The sequence below is a fragment of the Ochotona princeps genome, chromosome 17 (assembly GCF_030435755.1).
Source record: "Ochotona princeps isolate mOchPri1 chromosome 17, mOchPri1.hap1, whole genome shotgun sequence".
Classification (NCBI taxonomy): Eukaryota; Metazoa; Chordata; class Mammalia; order Lagomorpha; family Ochotonidae; genus Ochotona; species Ochotona princeps.
Window position 1 is genome coordinate 52,775,398 of NC_080848.1, and position 19,331 is coordinate 52,794,728.

General features: G+C 52.8%; 2 protein-coding genes across 3 annotated transcripts in view; both read left to right on the top strand.

Annotated features, from left to right (window-relative positions):
* CCDC42 (coiled-coil domain containing 42) overlaps positions 1-19,331 on the top strand; it is a 41,342-nt gene that overhangs the window by 8,640 nt on the left and 13,371 nt on the right. The window contains exon 7 of one of the 2 annotated variants that reach the window (XM_004594752.2): positions 3,770-4,078. The exons of the other annotated variant lie outside the window; for it this stretch is intronic. Coding sequence (XP_004594809.2) covers positions 3,770-3,847 — 78 coding nt within the window. The 3' untranslated portion in view covers positions 3,848-4,078. Of the gene's footprint in view, positions 1-3,769; positions 4,079-19,331 lie in introns of those variants that run through there. 2 annotated transcript variants of the gene reach the window in all.
* Positions 1-19,331, top strand: part of MYH10 (myosin heavy chain 10) — a 197,943-nt gene that overhangs the window by 585 nt on the left and 178,027 nt on the right. The gene's annotated exons all lie outside the window — the stretch shown is intronic.

Sequence of the window (19,331 nt, forward strand, 5' to 3'; positions counted from 1 at the left end):
GGTCTGTGCAGCCTGGCCTTACAGGACTCAGAACAGTGGAGAGAATAGCAAGTAGAGGTGCCCACCACACTACAGAGGAGTGACAGGAGGCAGGTAGGCAAGGTGGATGGGAACTGACTTCCAAGGGGTGTGCTTGTGATCACAACGCCGTCTTGGTTAAGGTAACTGTTGCCGTGTGGTTTTGAGGCAGCAGCAGGCTGCACCATCTTTGCAGTGTGGACCACAACTCAAGACATGTGCCTGTAACTGCAAGGGCTCCCCAGTTGGGATGAGTTTTCTGGGGTACAAGAGGCTTTCCCAGGTTGCATCTTTGGGCAGAGCATCTCTCTCTCTCTCTCTCTCTCTCTCTCTCTTTTTTAAAGATTTATTTATTTTTATTACAAAGTCAGATATACAGAGAGGAGGAGAGACAGAGAGGAAGATCTTCCGTCCGATGTTTCACTCCCCAAGTGACCGCAACGGCTGGTGCTGCGCCGATCCGAAGCCGGGAACCTGGAACCTTTTCCGGGTCTCCCACGCCGGTACAGGGTCCCAAAGCCTTGGGCTGTCCTCAACTGCTTTCCCAGGCCACAAGCAGGGAGCTGGATGGGAAGTGGAGCTGCTGGGACTAGAACTGGTGCCCATATGGGATCCCGGGGCTTTCAAGGCGAGGACTTTAGCTGCTAGGCCACGCCGCCTGGCCTGAGCATCTCTCTTAGCTTAGGGGACTCAGAGCAGTGCCTTGGGGTCACACTGCACAGTTTGCTCCAGAATTAGCAAATCTCAAATGTTTTGGTATCAGGATACCTTTACACTCTTAAAAATTTGCAGATGAAAGCTCTCTCTGTTTCGCTCTTCTCTTCTCTCTAACCCTACCATTCAAATAAATAAATGAATCTCTTTTTTTAATTAAAAAAATAAAATGTATTGATGCTCTCTGGAGAGCTTATCTTCCTGCAGGTTAGATATATATTTCTTTTTTTTTAAGATTTATTTTTATTGCAAAGTCAAATATATAGAGGAAGAGAGGCAGAGAGGAAGATCTTCCGTCCGATGATTGACTCCCCCAGTGACTGCAATGCCCGGAGTTGCGCCAATCCGAAACTAGGAGCTGGGAGCTCTTCTGGGTCTCCCACACAGGTGTAGGGTCCCCAGACTTTGGGCCGTCCTCGACTGCCCTCCCAGGTCACAAGCAGGGAACTGGATGAGAAGCAGGGCTGCCAGGATTGGAACTGGCACCCATATGGGATCCTGGCGTGTTCAAGGCAAGGACTTTAGCCGCTAGGTCACCGTGCCGGGCTCAGATGTATATTTCTTTTTTTTTTAAGATTTATTTACTTTTATTGGAAAGGCAGATATACAGAGAGGAGGAGAGACAGAGAGGAAGATCTTCCATCTGATGGTTCACTCCCTAAGCTGCCGCAACGGCTGGAGCTGAGCCAATCCAAAGCCAGGAACTTCTTCTAGGTCTCCCACTTAGGTGCAGTGTCCCAACACTTTGGGCCGTCCTTGGCTGCTTTCCCAGGCCACAAGCAGGGAGCTGAATGGAAAGCGGGGCTACCAGGATTAGAACCAGCACCCATATGGGATCCTGGAGTGTTCAAGGCGAGGACTTTAGCCACTATTCCATCATGCCGGGCTCTCAGATGTATATTTCTATTCTCATTGTATTAGATGTTAAAACAGAGTAGTCTTGTGGTGTAGCAAGTAAAGCCACCATCTGTGTTGCTGGTATGCCATACGGGTGCCAGTTTGTGTCCCTGCTGCTCCACTTCCGATCTTGCTCCATGGTGATTTTCTCCTAAAGCAGCAGAAAATGGCCCAAGTGCTTGGGCCCCTGCCGTCCATATATGGATGACCCAAATGAAACTCTTGGATCCTGGCTTTGGCCCAGTCCAGCCCCAGACATTAGCTGTTTGAGGAGTAAGCCAGCAAATGGAAGATTTCTCTCTCTCATTCTGTGACATCAGCTTCATAAATAAGTCTTGAAAAAAGATATAAAACTTTCTATGTTTGATTCATTTTACAATGATAACAGACCTGTCAACAGAAGTGCATCTTTTTGTTAACAAGTTTGTAAAGCTGCTTTGTGAAGAGCATGGCATTGTGGGCCCCTGGCAGATCCTTACTAGGACATTGTGAGCTCCTGGCAGATCCCCAGCGTGGCGTCGTGGGCCTCTGGCAGATCCCTAGCATCATATGTGGACCCTGGAAGATCCCTCTAGTGTCTGACTTGTGGAGGGCAGGGGAACTCTGAGAGTGGCATCTATGCTGTCCTGTTGTGATGGGCACATATCACATGTCCCCTGGCACGTGTTCCTGCTGTGTCTGCAAGAGAGTTAGAAGCAGCGAGTATTCTCGCACCAGGAGGGTTCCCTGCGGTCCCTGGGTCACCTTCTTGTGGCTATCTTGAAGGAAGATCCAGTGGGCGGCTGTGTGTTTGTTTTGCTTGTTTTGGATGCATGATGGGCTCCTGGCCTTGCTAATGGGTCACGAGCAGGTCACATCTCGAAAACATACCAGACTATAGAACCTTTCTGGTTTATACAGGATCCGTTACTTCCAGAACAGTGTGGGAAATGCTGAACTGGTCTTCTCCGTGTGGTTGGGGAACTGGCTTGGGTTTCCTGACTATTCATTCCCCTGGCAAGTAGCTTGTTGCCATGACTGGTGACTCGGCACTCACAGCAGCGGTGGCTGATGGCGTTGTCAAGGGCTTGGAGTTTTAGAACAGAAATCTCAGAGGCCGTGGAGGCCGACCATTTCTCCTTTGCCTATCTTCACTAGCTATGATTGATTTAGTTGAAAAGCCTAGTGAGAAAGAGAGGTAGAAAGGGAAAAACGAAACTATTTCCCCCAGTGGCCTCAACAACTGGGCCTGGGCCAAGCTGAAGCCAGGAGCCTAGGAGCCAGGGAAACTGTTCTCCCACATGGGTGACAGGGACCCAAGTACTTGGGCCACCGTCCATTGCCTCTCAGGATGTGATATTAGCAGGAAGTTGTATTGGAAACTAAGTGCTATTCAGATTTTCTGTCCTCCCACTTAGCACTTTTCCTGCTATGTCGTGATGATTGCAAGCCCCCCCCTTTTTTAGATTTATTTATTTACTTGAAACATCATCGTTACAGAGAAGAGGTGGAGAAAGAGAGAAGGACATCTTCTATTTGCTGTTCACTCCTTAAAGGATCCCAACAGCCATGGCTGGGCCAGGCCAAAGCCAGGAGCCAGGAGCTCCATCTGGATCTCCCACACGGGTGCCAGGGCTCAAGCATTAGGGCCATCCTCTGTTGCTTCCCCAAATGGGACACCAGCATTGCGGTCAGTGGCTTAACTCACATTGCCACAGTGCTGGCCCTTGATCACATACTTTTTAACACAGAAATACCTGCAAAAAGAATTTAAATATCTCTTGACACCTCATGGTAATCACATTGAGCACTAGTCCTGAGACTCAAGGACAAAAGTAACTTGGGAGGTTGTGGAGGGCCCTGGCTACTAGATGCTTCCTGTCCCCTGCGAGTACAGGCTCTCCCGTCCTTCTCCTCCCTTCCATTACAGTCAGCCTGCCTCTGTCCGCCCCCAGGAGCCCCAGCTGGGTTCATGTCTTCTAGTCTACTAAACCCAATAACCCAGGCTTACCTAGAAAAACCGTCAGACACAGCATTGTGGCCTCCTCAGGAGGTCAGCCACCCAGGAAGGTGATGGACGCGTGACTGCCTCCGGGTGCTCTGTCACAATGTGGGGAAGCCGCTGGCTGGCTGGGGTTGACTCTGGTCTCCGTGTCTGTAGATCCAGCAGTTCATCCAAGACCTGTCAGACATCTGGTCGGAGGTGAAGAAGAAGGAGCAGCAGCAGATCCGAGTTTAAGCAGGCAGCATGGTTCTGGAATGTTCTGAGACAGAGACTGTGAGAGAACAAGTTGGTGGCGATCATGCACTCGGGTCTGCCCCGTCCTGTGCACTGAGGACCCCTGTGTCCTCCTGCTGGAAAGCCCCTGGCTGTTCTCCGTTGCCCACCCCGACCCCTCCTCACCCCCTCCCCACCTCCCAGCCTCAGGCTACTGTAGTCCTGGAAACATTACATTTTATAAGAAGTTTATTCCTCACTTCTCTCTCTATATATTTCTGCAGCAGAGTCAATGAGGGGGACACCCTGGCAAACACTCCCTCTTAGTGCTAGATGTGCTGCTCAGAAGCTAGAAACTAACACCTGGGGTCTGTGTCTGCTGGACAGTGGACTCACCCACAGTAAGTGCCCAGGTGGGCCACAGACCAGTGACGTGAGCCCACTCAGCCCATCTCCCCTGTAACACTTGCATTTCAATTTGGAGTGCAACGACCAGGAACTGTGAGGGCAACTTCCCACATAGGAGTTCCAGAAGTTCTCACTGTCAGACAGGGGACAAGCCCTGATGCCCTGTAAACACACAGCATGGGTTGACAATGTTAATGCAGGAACAGCCCCCAGACCACTTGCTGGCCAGCCTGGGGGCCAGGGAGTACTTCTTACATGTCTGATGACAGTGTCAAAGCCACGGAGCACCTCAGGGGACTGGAGTGAGAAAGTAAAGACCACAAAACTGAACGGACCGGAGGCAGAGGTGAAGCCTCCAGGTCAGGATCCACAGGGCAGCTGTGGAGGAGGCATGGGGGGGTAGGTGACAGGCCACCTGGGGTGCCACACCCCAGCTCTGCTTTTCATCCCGTCTTCTGCTAACGTGTGCCCTGGAGACAGCAGATGATGGCTCTCGCAGTTGGGTCACTGTCACCTGTGTGGGACACCCGGGTTGAGTTCTGGGCTCCTGGCTTTGGCCTGGCTCAGCTCTTGATAGTGGGGGAGGTGGTATTTGGGGAGTAGCTAACAGACCCCTCTCTTTCTGGACATGTGTTTCTGTCTTCCAACTAAATTTTAAAATAAGTAAATCTCAGTTGCACGTTTCTGTATTATCAGCAGCAAAAACCGAGTCAGAGAGCCATAGGGAGCAGCACGCGTTGAACATGTACGTGGTGGGATCGGTGGTGTAGTCTGACTATATGATTTAGTTCTCCAGCTCATGCAGGTGTTTACGTGCCAAAGTCACAAACCCGTGAGACTATAGCAGCCTTAATCCCATCGTGGTGACTGGGAAGTGGGCCAGGTAGGGGGCGACTTTGACAGGGGCCTGGACACGTTGGCCTGGGTGGGGGGCCCAGCCTTGCTCTCTGCTCCCTGGCTCATCATGTGATGCTTCCTCTGCACTATGCCCTGAGCAGACACCAGCCACCTGGGACCACCTGATCTTGGGCTGTGACCTTGCAGAACCGTAGGCTGAAATATCCCCCACTTGCTTCTCCCGGGCAGCCCTTACAGCAACAACAAAAAAGCTGACTAATACAGTCAGCTTCAAGAAAGCCCCCGTAAGGCATTGCTGATGTTCTGCCTTCCATCCCGTGTCCAGGGGAAGAGCCAGATCGCCTCTCCACGCCGTAGGTCTTCATATGATCTTGGGAAGGGGAGCAGTTTCATGATACCACCTCAGGTCCCTGGAGAGGGGAAGTATGTCATTTCACGTCCCTGGAGAGGGGAAGGGGTCATTTCATAAATAGGTGGGCTTTACAAAGAGCGGGGGGGAGTGTGGCTTCCAGCTGCCTACCCACCTTATTCCCCCCTCAGAGATTTCTGATTCTTTTTTTTTTTTTAAAGATTTATTCATTTTATTACAGCCAGATATACAGAGAGGAGGAGAGACAGAGAGGAAGATCTTCCATCTGATGATTCACTCCCCAAGTGAGCCGCAACGGGCCGATGCGCGCCGATCCGAAGCCGGGAACCTGGAACCTCCTCCGGGTCTCCCAGGCGGGTGCAGGGTCCCAAAGCCTTGGGCCGTCCTCGACTGCTTTCCCAGGCCACAAGCAGGGAGCTGGATGGGAAGTGGAGCTGCCGGGATTAGAACCGGTGCCCATATGGGATCCCGGGGCTTTCAAGGCGAGGACTTTTAGCCGCTAGGCCACACCGCCTGGCCCGATTTCTGATTCTTAATCTAAGGGTTACTGAGGGTGTAGATTCATCACATGTTCTGTAGTTACTTTCTGCTGATTAGGGGTATAAGGTTTGCCTATTCTGGGTTACTGGAACTCTATTTCTGTTTCATCTGATGGATCCCTTCTCACAAGCCGGAGAACTTCCATTCAATGCCAGTGGCTGTGTGCTCCCCCATCTTCATCATCACTCTGAGGTGTTGGCTTTTTTTGGACAGAAGTCAGCAACATAGGTTTCTTTTTTCTTTTAGAGATTTATTTATTTTTATTGGAAAGTCAGAAATACAGAGAGGAGAGACAGGAAGATCTTCCGTCTGATGATTCACTCCCCAAGTGGCCACCATGGCCGGAACTGAGCCAATCCGAAGCCAGGAGCCAGGAACCTCTTCCAGGTCTCCCATGCAGGTGCAGGGTCCCAAGGCTTTGGGCCGTCCTCCACTGCATTCCCAGGCCACAAGCAGGGAGCCAGGTAGGAAGCAGAGCTGCCAGAATTAGAACCGGCGCCCATATGGGATCCCGGGTGTGCAAGGCAAGGACTTTAACCACTACACTATCGCACTGGGCCCAACATAGGTTTCTAATCATGTAATGTGTGCGTCAGGGCCAGACCACACTCCCACGGGTTCTGGTCCCTGAGATCAGAGACTCTGATGTGTCTGAGGCCAACATGAGATGAAAGGATGTACTGCTTGCCAACACCAAAGCCATGGGCGGGCCCCCCACAGTACCTACTGTGGCTGGCCCAGGGAGCCCTCCAGCCCCCAGCCCAGCCTACCCCTAACATCAGCTCCTCATGCACACTGGCAGGAGCTGTTCCCTAACCTGTGGAGACCTGCAGTGCTGGCTGTCTTGGCCCCTCTGGCCAGTTTAGCCATCATATACCGGCCCTTCCCAGGGAACCTGTGGCTACTGCTCTGTCCACATCAAATGCCCTCAGTGACCTCCTCCCACCTACCTCAACACTTGGAGGATTTAACATTAAAGAATAGGCAACTATGCTGGCACATTGATACAATTAACATAGAGTTAGCCCTGAACACTAACCAACTATTGGCTACCTTTCTCCCAGCAGTATTATACTTGCCTGGGTACAAAGCGACCTGGGTAGTTGCCTACAGCTGGGGACCCCTGCTCTTATCTCCCAGGTTAGGTCACTTGCCCACCAACTTGAGCCACAGAGTGACACAGGCAGATCCACCCTTGGGTCTGCCTGCCCAGCCTGTGCTCTGCCAGAAGGCAGAGGTGTTGTGCTTTTTCCCTCTGCAACGTGGGTTGGGAAGGAATCCCACACAGCAAGGCTCTGGTCCTTCCTGGTGTGGAATTTTCCATTTGCATCATCACACTGGAAATCAAAAACTTGCAGATTTTTGTATTTCCAGATTAGGGGTGTTTTAAGGACTTTCTTTCCCCCCCTGGGGTGGGTAAAAGGCTCGTTGAAAGGGATTTGGCCTGGAGCAGTTGTGGAGCAATTGTGGGCATGAGTCAAACTAGAAAGACCTGAGACTGAGATCCACCGGAAGCAAGGTAGTGAGGTTTGGTGAAGAAACCATCTGGCAGGCATGGAGGCCTTTGCGCGAAGAACCCAGAGCCCTGGGAGCCTTGGGGTTGAGCCCCTTGTTGCTCCTCCCCCCCCCTCTGGGCGGAGCACTTTCCTTCCAGACTAGGCATGACACCCCTCCTGGGGCTTTGTCAGTGCACACAGGGCCCTGAGCCCAGGTCCCAGAAGACTCCCCTGAGGCACTCCCAGGGGATTCACCCGCAAGGTTATGGGACATAGGTAAGACCCAATGTGCGAACAAACCTGGGCTGCTTCTGCTTCCTTCCCCTATCAAGCATGGACATCTGTTCTTTGGGCACTGCCCCAGACATGAGCTTACATTGGTTTCTTGAGCTGCTACTGCAGGCCCCGCCTCCACCTCCCACCCTCCAGGCCAAAGGTCTCTGAGGGAGTGAGCTGCCCCCCAGGGCCACCTCTTACCTGCCACCCTTTAAATCTTCCCTAGGAAGTACCCAGGACCAAGAACCCTAGGAGAGAGCACAGTGGGTCTTGGTTAGGCTGACACATCACAGACCTCCCTGTTCGTGGGTGAGGAAGTAGAGGGGTGGTGCCTGCTGGAAAAGACCAGAGTCCAAGAAGCAGTGGTGAAGCTGGCCCCCAGGAGAGGTAGGAGGGCAGCAGTCATCTCGCCAACCCGGTGTGGGCATCTCCAGAGAGGAGCTCAGAGCGGGGGTGGGTCAGGGCTCTGCAGCAGCAGGTTTGTGGGTGGTGGCTGTGCATTCCACACAGCTACCACTGACCACAGAGCCCACAGGGTGGGGTGGAGGGGGTGCATAAAGACAATTTGCTAATCTCTACCCCTGCTGATTCTGTGAGAGGCCCAGCCTGTTAGGATCCCCCACACACTACCTGGAGGGACCCCAGCCCCTCAACCCTGCTTGCCTCCCCCCTCTCCCTTTCCGTGCTTGCTGCTGCAGCCCCCATGGCTTCCCAGCCTTGCTGGTCTGCAAGAAGCGAATGGGCAGAAGAGCAGCCCTAGGATTCCGGTGGTCCCAGGCAGGCACACGCGTGCACACACACTCACACGTGAGTGTACTCACACTGACACTCTGGCACTCACCAGGTTTAAAAGAGAGAGCCCAGCCCCGGGGCAGAACAGATTTGCTGCATCTGGGCAGATTTCCTGAGGAGGAAAAAAGCCACAGAGCCACAGACTTGACTCATTCCCAAGCCACAGAAAGAGGGTTGGGGTGGGAAGAGGAAATCTGGAGTAGGAGGACTTCCTGGTGGGGTGGAGGTAGCTGCTTCAGGTAATCCTTCACCTCTCCCCTGCCTATGCCAGCGCATTATCAGCCCCTTGGGCCCTGGGCCTGTGAAAGACGCCCAACGCTGCCCAGGTCCTGTTCCAAGAACATGAACATGAAGGGCCTGATTCGTGTTTTCCCAGCAAGAAGACCTGAGTTCATTGGAGCCAAAATCACGCATTGATTCTAGAACCAGCCAGTTCTCATCAGCAGAGGCAGGAAGCAAGGCTCTGGGTGTCCTAAGGACCAAGGGAAAGAAACCCCTCATGGACTCACTGTCAGCGCTTCAACCCCTGGTTCCCCATCAGGTGCGAAAAGCACCTAGAAACTGCTGTGGAAGAGGAGAGCCCAGATTTGAAAGCTCTCAAGGGAGCCAGTGTTGTGGCACCTGCTCCACTTCCCATCTAGCTTCCTGCTGATGCACCTGGGAAACAATGGAGGGTGGCCTAAGGGCCTGGGGCCCTGCACCCATATGGGAGACTCATATGGAGTTCCTGGCCCCTGGCTTTGGGCTCATGGATCTCCAGCTATTGAGACCTTTGGGAGAGTGAACCAGCAGATGGAAGATCTCCCTCCCTCCCTCCATCTACGCTGCTGTGTTTAAACAAATGGAAAAGCTCATCAGGGTGGGCACCACTTACTCTAGGGTAGATGACAAAACCCGTGTTGTGGGAATCAGCTTAATAGCTAAAAGCTATTAGTTGGCTAATAGCTCCCAGGGGTCACATGTCATATGGCAAGCTTTCAGGTACTTGGAGTCACTGCTGCCCACATGGGAGACCCAGAGGGAGCTCTGAACTTGGTGTTATTGAAGGGAAGTGAACCAGCAGGTGGACCCTTGCTCTCTTTCTGTTTCTCAAGTAAAAACAAAAATGAATAAAAATATGGCAGTGAGAGTTTCATCAAGGCCAGTTTCTGCTGTTGTGGGGAAGTTGTCTTAGCACTCTGGAGATAACATAACAGCCTCTGCCTGTCAATCAGCGGTGTGTGTCAATGCCACTGTCATTCAAAGAGGACATCGTGTGGTCTGGGATACCCAAATGGGAGTTGTATGTTCCATCCCTACCTGGGAAGCTCTGTGTCTGATCTGATTCTGTGTGTCGTTGGCTTTAAGGTGGCAAAGTGATTTCTGTATAACACCCAAGACCTTGAAACCTGATGGCATCTTGTGCATGCTCTCTTATATTGTATGCACCCTATTAAAAATATATGTACTTAATTTATTTTTGATGATGTTTTCATAGTTGAGAAGGATGTATGGACTACTGATTAGGGTAGAGAGGGTTGAGGAATGGGAGAAAGTAGATGAGATAATTGTTTCCAGTTTTGTTTTCTTCTGGTATCTGGGGGTACTGGGAAGAGATGGGGAGAGGGCCTCTCCCTGTAGCCTAATCCATCAGTACCTGAGGATGGAAGAACAGCCACTTGATGTCATCCCAATGTACAGCATGTTCCAAGGGTACTACTTAAGTGGTTTTGATAGTTCTGAGCTACTGTTGATTTTGTTGCTCCAAGGTTGAATAAAATCCTTCTAAGGCCCATTGGTTGACATAGTCCACCCTAGAGTCTTCACTTGTCCAGACACTTGCTGTCAAAGCTTGTCTGGGAGAGTTGCCCGATTTATTCTGCCATCCATGGTACTAGATGTCCTCTGCAGGCCTCAAGGAGCTATGCATGTGGGCATGCCATTCACTGCACAGGCTTCAGCAATGAAGGAGGCCCAGTTTTGACCGACCACAGATCCTGTGATTTTCCCCAGGGTTGGAGTTTTGAGTCCAGCAGTCTAGTTGGAGGCAGAGTGGGGGTTCCTAGAGTGACCCTAGACCTGACTCTTGTATGTGCCATCCAGTGCAGGGTCCAGCTCAGTCTGTCACCCATATCAGCCTACACATACACTATTGGTTGCAATTTCCCAGTCAGTTCTGTCCCCAGCCCCATCTCACACACAAACCAACAGATACTGCAGTCAAGCCTAACTCTGCCCATCATGCACTTGGACCTCACACATGCCAGTGGGAATTGCAGCCCAGTCAGAGTAATCTGCAATAACCCCCACCAGGCCCACCCCCAGCCCCAGTTTCTGTGCATGCCGGTATGTGCAGCGGATTGATCCAGTCGGCATCCATTTGGCTCTTACACACATCAATAGGTGCTGCAGCCTGGCTTAACCCAACCAATCCCACTGTCCAGCCCATATTTATGCTGGTGGGATGCCACTGCCTGTCTAGCCAGGCCTACTCCCAGCCCTGGTTCTCTTACTCACCGGTGGGACCTGCAGTCCATCTGAGAGATACCCACAGTTTTCCCACCAGGCCCACCACTGAGTCTTGCACTTTCCAGTTGGTTCTGCAGTCTTACTCTGGCTCCTGCGTGCACCAGTGGGTATGGTTCTTAGCCCAGCCTTGCTCTTCCCCTAACCCAGTTAATACTTTAGGCCAGTGGGTTCTGTAGCTGTGCCCCACCTGGCCCGCCCCCAGTCCCAGTTCTCATGTTCACTAGTGGGCGCAGTGACCCAGCAGGGGAACCCCTGCAGTGCCCCCTACCAGGCTGGCACCCTTCCCTGAGTTGTTACATGTGCTGGTGGGTGCTGCAGCCCAGTCTGGCATGGCCCACATCACTTTGACCTTTTCCAGTGGGTGCTACAGCCTGGCTCTGCCTGACCTGCCCCCAGTTCTTGTTCATGCTGGCGGGTGCTGCCACTTAGCCCAGACCATTCAGTCTCCAGTCCTGGCCCTAATGTAAACTGGCTTGGTTGCAGCCTAACCTGGCCTGTTCCACACCCCACCCTGGTTCTCGCATTTGCTAACGGGTGCTGTGAACTGGCCCCACCTGCTCTGCCCCCAGACCTGAGCCATACATATGCTAGCAGGTACCATAACCTGCCCTTGTCCTAGCCTTGGTTCTTGCACTTATCTGTAGGGACTGCATCCTGACAGAAAAATTTCCCAAACTCCTCTATCAGGTCACCTCTCAGTTGCAGATTTTATACACAGTGGTGGGTTATTGGCCTAACCTGACTTGGCCCACCTCCTGTCCTGGCAGGCATGGCAGCCTTGCCTGACTGGTCAACATCCACTCTAGCTCTTACTGTTGAGTGCTCAGCCCAGCCATGCCTGGCTCACCTCCAGACCCAGCTCTTACGTAGTTCAGCGGATGCCAAAACCTAGCCCAGACTGTCCTACACCCACCCTGGCTCTCGTGAGCACCAGTGGGTGATGGAACCAAGCCTAGTCTGGCATACCCTAGACCCAGTCCTCGCCCATGGTGAAGGCTGCTGCAGCCATGTCTAGCCCAGTTCACTACTCTCATTCTAGCTCTTATGCTCACCAATAGGAACTGCAGCCCAGTACAATTGTCCCTTTAGCTCCTCAACCAGGGCTGCTCCCAACCACAGATCTTGCACATGCTAATGGTTGCTCTGAACCAGCCCAGTGTAACTCATCATCCATCTTGGCCTTTGCCATTGGATGCTGCAGCCTGTCCTGGCCCAGCCTATCCTCACTCCCAACCCTTGCTGGTGGGTGCTGCAGCCTAGCCCTGCCTAGCCTTCCCTTATCCATAGTTTCACGCAAATAAGTAAGTGTGATAGCCTATCCTGGCATGGCCTGCACTCTATCCTGAGTCCTGCACATGCTAGTGTGACACAGTTTGGCCCAGCCCTACCTGGTCCACCCCCCTCAGTACCAACCCACACACTTGCTGACAAGAACAGTCTTTCCTGGCCTGACCAATACCCAGACCTAAGTCACATGCTAACCAGTGGGAGCAGCAACCCACTAGGGGAGTTCCCCAAGTTCTCCTACCAGGCCCATTCCCAGACCCAGATCTCATGCATGGCAACTGCGCCAGGCCTTTACCTGGCATAGTCTATCTCCCAGTCTTTGCCTTTGTGTGTGTTGGTGATGCTGTGGGTCAGCCCACCCCACATCCAATTCTTGAGTGTGCCTATGGGTGCTATAGCCTGGACTACCCAGATCTGTTTCCAACACCCATGAACGTTGGTGAGTTTTATGGTCATGCCCAGTTTGACCTGTCACCACACCCAGCTCTTGAGCAAACCAGTGGATATTGTAGTCCCATGGGGTGAGCCCACATAACCCTCCAGAATTTGCCCCCAGACCTAGTTCTCTCATGTGCTGGTTAGTGTCATGGCCGGGACTAATGTGGTCCATCCTATTCTAACACTCATTGGCAGGTATTGTGGTCTAGGCCTGCCGGGTAGGCCCCCACCCCAGTCCTAGCTTTAGTGTACACTGGTGGATGGTGGGTGGAGGTGGTCGATGCTAACTAGCCCAGTTCAGGTCTCCCATGTGGGTGGGTGCATTGGTCTAACCAGAAAGGCCCTCCAGTTTCCCTCCTTGAAGCCTCTCAGTCTCAGACCCTTTGTGTGCCTGCAAATACAGTGGCCTTGTCACTGGAATCATTCCTGCTAGAAGTCATTCCTCATCAGCCATGTACTCCCTTAGCAGTTTCCCTCTCGCACATATCCTATACCCACTTCCCTGAGCAATTCACATCTCCCGCACCTGCAAGCATGTGGGTTCCCCAGCCTGGACTTCCAGCAGGGTGGCATGCTGGTCTAAAGCCCTTCTTTCCCAGCTGAGACCTACTCAGGACCCCAGATCCAGTCCTCTGACATGCGTGCTGGCCCGAGACTCTACCTTTCTCAAGCATGTTAACAAGTCCTTAAACCCAGTTCATCAGCATGCCATACCAGCATGCCAGCCTGGGGCCCTAACAGCCCTCTCCATCACTCACCTGGCCTGGAACCCAAGCACATGAGTGAGTTTCCAGGCCTGCTCTGTTCCACTGCCCCCCCGCCCCGAGAGTTCCTAGGCCCTTGATGCTGCCTAGGCACTGGCACAGGGAAGGCGCCTGTGTACACTTCTTCGAGGTACTAAAGTGATAGCTGCTTGAATCATGGCTCAGGAATCAGTCATTTTTTTACACGAGTGTGGACTTTAGACATGGGAATAGATGGGAGGAGGGGGCAGTGTCAGTGGCTCTTTCCCAGGTGGTGACGTCATGCCCTGCACTGCCATGACCTCTGAGGTCAGTCAGCCCTTGGGACAGGAAATGGGGAAACTTCCTCCTGGAGTCCTGTGCTGGCCTTTTGCCTGCCCTGAAGGACAAATGCCATACCACGGGGGACCAGGACGATACGGAAGTGGCAGAGCTGCCATGAGGCATACTCTGGGGGAAGCACAGAGGGGCCTGGGCACTTCTTCATTCGTCTTCTCTTTTGAATGACGAGGCCGGTTAGGGAGCCAATGACAGAGCTTCGTGCCTACCACGTTGACTTGCTGCAAATAGAAGGGACATTGACATGACGTGGAGGAGCATCCACGTCCCCTTGCAGGGTGGAAGGAAGGAAGCGCTGTGTTCATCATTGCACACAGCCGGCTGAAGGCACGGAGTTTAACCAACCTGCCAAGGGGATCTAGTGGCTTAATAACTAGGCTGGTAGGGTGAAGGTCAGACATGCAGAGATGTGGAAGGGGACTTTTCAGATTAAATGCACAGAGAGGGGGCCTGTGGACATGAAGACCTGAATGTACTTGGTCTGCTGAAAGAAACGTGTGGGCAAAAATGAGGCCAAAAAAAAAAGACTGGGCCAGATGGTGGGTGACTTTGAACACGAGGATAAATTACTTGAACTTGACTCGGAGACAGTGGGAAGCCACAAGAAGATTTTGAGCAGGAGAGTGGCTAGATGAGGATTGTGCTAAAAGATCGGCTATAGCATGCATTGGCTGCATGGAGTTGGCCCTGTCCCTGAGCAGCCCCCTGCAAAGGACTACAAAGACCTGACCCACATAACAGATGTGGGACGAAGGGGGTGGGTACGAACACGGGAGAGCATTGCTGGGGTGGGTTTGCCTCTGAAGGTTTAACCCTCCATGGTCTTTGTTGAGTGGAGGGAGGAGCCCACAATCTGTCCCAGCACCCTGTCGTGCTTGGAAGAAAACTTGGGGTCTCCCATGACTTATCTCCGGGGTGCACTAACACCGGCCTGGGGTCAGTCCCAACAGCTGCTCAGTGGGGAGAGGGAGCAACCTGCTTTGAGCTAACAAAGAATGGGCCGTGCCAGGTAGGGAGGGTTGGAGCTGGTGTGGAGGGGAGAGTGGTGGGTGCAGTTCTGCCTCCTCCATGTGTACCCCGAGTGGTCTTTTTGAGTCAGAAAAAGTTTGAAAGGGGGGTGCAGCAGGCCTCTGGCTGGGTGGTTAAGACCCAGGTCAAGACGCCTGCATCCATCTTAGGGTGCCTGAGTTCAGTGCCCAGCCTCATGCTGACATCCTGCTGATGCCAACCCTGAGAGGCAGCTGTGATGGCTCATGGGACTGGGTCCCTGCTTCCCATGCGGGAGACCCGCATGGAGTTCCTGGTGCCCAGGGTCAGCTCCCATCAGGAGCCATTTGTGGGCATTTGGGGAGTACACTGGTAAGTGGGAGCTTATTCATATTCATATTCCTTCTCTTCCCCCCTTCTCTCCTCTATCCCCCAAATAAGATTCATTTATTTTTATTTGAAAGGCAAAGCTACAGAGATAAAGAGAGAGAGAGAGAGAGAGAGAGAGAGAGAGCGAGAGCGAGAGCGAGAGCGCGCTTTTCCCTCTGCTGGTTTACTCCCCTAATGGTTGCAACAGCCAGAGCTGGGCTGGTCTGAAGCTGGTCCTTCCTGGTCTCCCACAATGGGTGCTGGGACCCAAGGATTTGAGCCATCTTCTGCTGCTTTCCCAGGCACATTAGCAAGGAGTTGGATTGGAAGTGGAGCAGCTGGGACTTCAACAAGGCGCGTTCTAACCATATTGGGATACTGGCACCTCAGGTAGAGACTTAGTATACTACGCCACAGTGCTGGGCCCTCAGGCTTCATTAATGCAGCAGGGAAGAAGGGTTTGTTTCTGGATGCTTCCTGAGATCTTAGCTTGAAATCAAGTGTGTGGGTGTTTAAGAAGTTGGCCAATCTCATTATTAGCAGCTCTGGCTGGCCCCGCTGCGCCTGCCGTCCCCCACCAGGTGCTCCTGGGGAATGTGGGTCTTCTGTTCTCCTGACACAATTCATGCGACCAGAGCTCATTTCAGCTCCCTCCGAAATTGAACTCTAAATTTAGACTTGGCCTCAAAACTTCTGATCTTTGAGCTCAACTTGTCTGGCTTGGCCCAGCCTGTAACAGCCACCTCTTATCACCATGGATGTTATTGTGCCTTTCTGGTGCCCTGGTTGTCCTAGAAACATGGCCTGGTATGATCTGCCCCAGCCAAGGAACAGGAGCCAGCGCCCACCCGTCCACCCAGAGAGGACCTCCCCCCGGATCCTGTGCTTGCTCTTTCCTGCTAAATCATGTCCTCATAGAAAAGAAAACACTCCCCCGATCCCACCCCTCATTTTCCCACAGCCAGGCCTCTTGGGCCTATTCCAAATTCCTGCTTGTCTCCCTTCCATCTGTTGCAAGTTCCTCCCTTGCCTTCTCATCCTTGGACTCACCAGAACAGGGAGGAAACAGCGTTTGGGTTGTGTCTCGGGCCAGCTGCTTGCCATCTGGGCTCAGGCCTGTTAACCTCTGACCCTTGGCCAAAGTCCTACCCTTTGGCCCAGCTTTGTGGTCCTGACTGGAGAAGGAGGCAAGGACTATGCCCCTACCGGCCATCTGCTCCCAGACCCCGCCATCCTCACCCAGCGGTCCTGAGGGGCGCATTCTAACCAAGCAGCTGGCATATCCTTAGACAGTCCTGTGCAAAGCAGTTGCTGCTTGCTGAGCTCTGGGGTCTGTCCCTCACTTCCCAAGGTCATCAAGCCAGTCACTCGACTTGAATGAAGAAGTGGAAAGAGCCAGCCTTTCCCTTCCAAGGGTGCACTTCAGATGTCGGACGCCCATGGCCATGACTCATCTTCAACCACGGACAGGGCCCTTGGCGCCTGAAACCACAGTGTCATCCACAGCGTCCTTGCAGAGCACGTATCATGAACCCTGTGGAGAGTCCCAGCACTCCTCAATGACAGGCAGAGAGGCGTAACCCCCCGCCCCCTTAATGCCAGACGATTCCATAGGAGCAGAAGCCATCTGGTTCTCATTTGTGGCATTTCTGAAGGTGCACAGTGATCAGAGATGAAAGTGGAATTTCTACAGTCGTGTTTCCCGCCAGACACTAGGATCCTGCGTGCCGGGTGCTTCCAAGCCGGTTGTGTCGTCTGTCTGGGTGGGGGAAACTTGGAATCTCTCTGCTGCAGGATTTCACAGAGCCTCTAACAGACTCTGGTTTTGTTGCTGTTTCCATTCTACAGATGAGAGGTTCCAACAGGGTGGACATTCAGCCTTGTGAGGAAGAGGCTGTTCAGACAGCAATGGGTCCCTGGTAAGAGGAAGTTGTGGTGTAGTTGAAAGGTAGAGAGACACAGGCTGACCGAAGAATTCCCATCCCAACAGTCAAGGCTGGGCTAAGGCCAGAGTCAAGCAGAGAATGCATTTCAGGTCCCCCCATGGGTGATGGGAGCCTGATTGCTTGAGCCATTACCACCTCTTCCCGTGGTCTACATTAGCAGGAAATTGGAGTCAAGAAAGTAAAGTTTTCATCCTAGGTAGTTTCCCTGCTGATGTCCATTGGATATCTGAGGGAAAGATAACACCAATTACCAATTGTATGCAAATTATTTCAGAAAATAGAACCTGAGGGAAGACATCCCTAAAAGGAATAGGGTCTAGGCACAAGAGGCAGATGTGCAAACAAAGGATGCAGGCTGCCCTGCGATGATGACAATGCGGGGAAGGGAAGGAAGGCAGTCCCCAGAGGAGGACGTGTGTGACGAGGGGACTGGACGCTTGGTGATTTCAACGGGAGAGCCTTGAGCATGTCTGAATGTTGACAGGAAGTCTGGCTGGGAGGAAATAGTAAAATATCTAAGAAAAAGGAGTTGTCAAATGGCATACATTTCCTAGACGGTGAAAGTTAAAAAAGGCATTGAACGATGCCATGAGGTGAACTTGATGGGCAACTGGGAGCTTCAGAAAGCCCAGCTGATGTGTGTGGGGAACCAAGGTGGTACCAGGAGGCAGAAATCTTGGGGGAGCAAGAGGGTCCCAAAGAACACGAGCAAGTGGCCAGCCCCTGGTACTCCACTTTCCTGGAATCCATTTCCATTCCCTCCACAAACACCTGAGAGTGGCTGCCCTGTGCCAAGCCCAATCTCAGGGCTGTGGTCAGAGTACTGGACAGATGGGCTGCGCCCCGGCCTCAGGCCCTCTGCCTGCTTCCTTGGGAAGTCGAGTGGCCCAACCTTTTCGGCAAAGAATGCAGGTGCGCCTGCCCATGCACCAGGTTTCCTGAAGAGCAGCAAACAGAGGCCGCAGACATGAGGACCACAGGAAAGTAGACTTCCCGTCATGGGAAGTGGGGGAAGTTCTGGGAGAGGGTTTCTCATTTGGAAGGTCTTGGGGGACATTGCAGGAAGTGGGGGCGGGGAGGTGTCCAGGTCTGCCTCTGCAGCCACTCAGGGCACACAGCATCGTGGTGTGTATGTCTTTGTGGCTGGTTCTCTGGTGTGATGAAAGAGACCAATGAGCATCCTGACTTGCTATTGCTGTTGGTGGCTTTTTTGTTATAGACAGCAGGGAGCAGGTACCAAGGCAGAGAGAGCAGGAGGGTGGAGGTCCATGGCCGCCAACCACGGCTGTCATTCTCACCACTGTTGACCTCCTCCCACCCCTAACACTTCCAGCTTGTTCGCACATCCCATCTGCCTATTGACTGAAGTCTTCATCTCACTCACTCTTGAAACCAGCACTCTTACTGGGCTTACCTGTGGGTGGACGAATCCAGTACTTCCTATATTTGAAATGAATCTTTTTCTCTCTCCCATCTTAATGACTTAGAAGTTCTGCCCAGCCTTCTCTGCCTGTCACCCTGTTCCAAGTGCCCTATAATAGCATCCGCTCTTGCGGGACACATTGCTCTTTAAATCTAGTGACCAGGGCAGCCAAGGACCAAGACGACCCCGAAACAGCCTCACCTGCTAGCATACATGCCCTTGCGTCTCGGCCTTTCACAGTATACCAAGGCTGCTCTGTGTGCAGCAGGTGCCGGTGAGAACATGCAGCCTCCAGGCCCAGATCACAGAAGACCTTGACCCTCTGTCCTCCTCACCCCTGGAGCACATCCCACTTTGATCTCCACCTGGGCACGTGGGTGGGATAGTGGAGGAGTCAGGGAGGGCTTCGTGGTGGAGGCAACACCTCCTCTGAGTCCCAAGTTCTTACCATCACCTCTGAGAGCCTGGTGGATATAGGTCCCTAGAGGCCTGCCCACTGAAAGACCCGTGCCCCTTCAGCACAGGTCTCTGGTTAGCTCCAAGAGGCTGACCTCAAGGAGGAGCCGCAGGTAGGAAGTGAGGAAGTGAGTGTCACAGTGGGTGTGTGTGTGTGTGTGTGTGTGTGTGTGTAGTCTATGGGTGCACACATGCTGAGTCCGCCTCTGCCCACTAGCTGTCTCCTCTCCTGGTTGTGCCTTTCCCAGGGAGGAACAGGGTAGAACCTG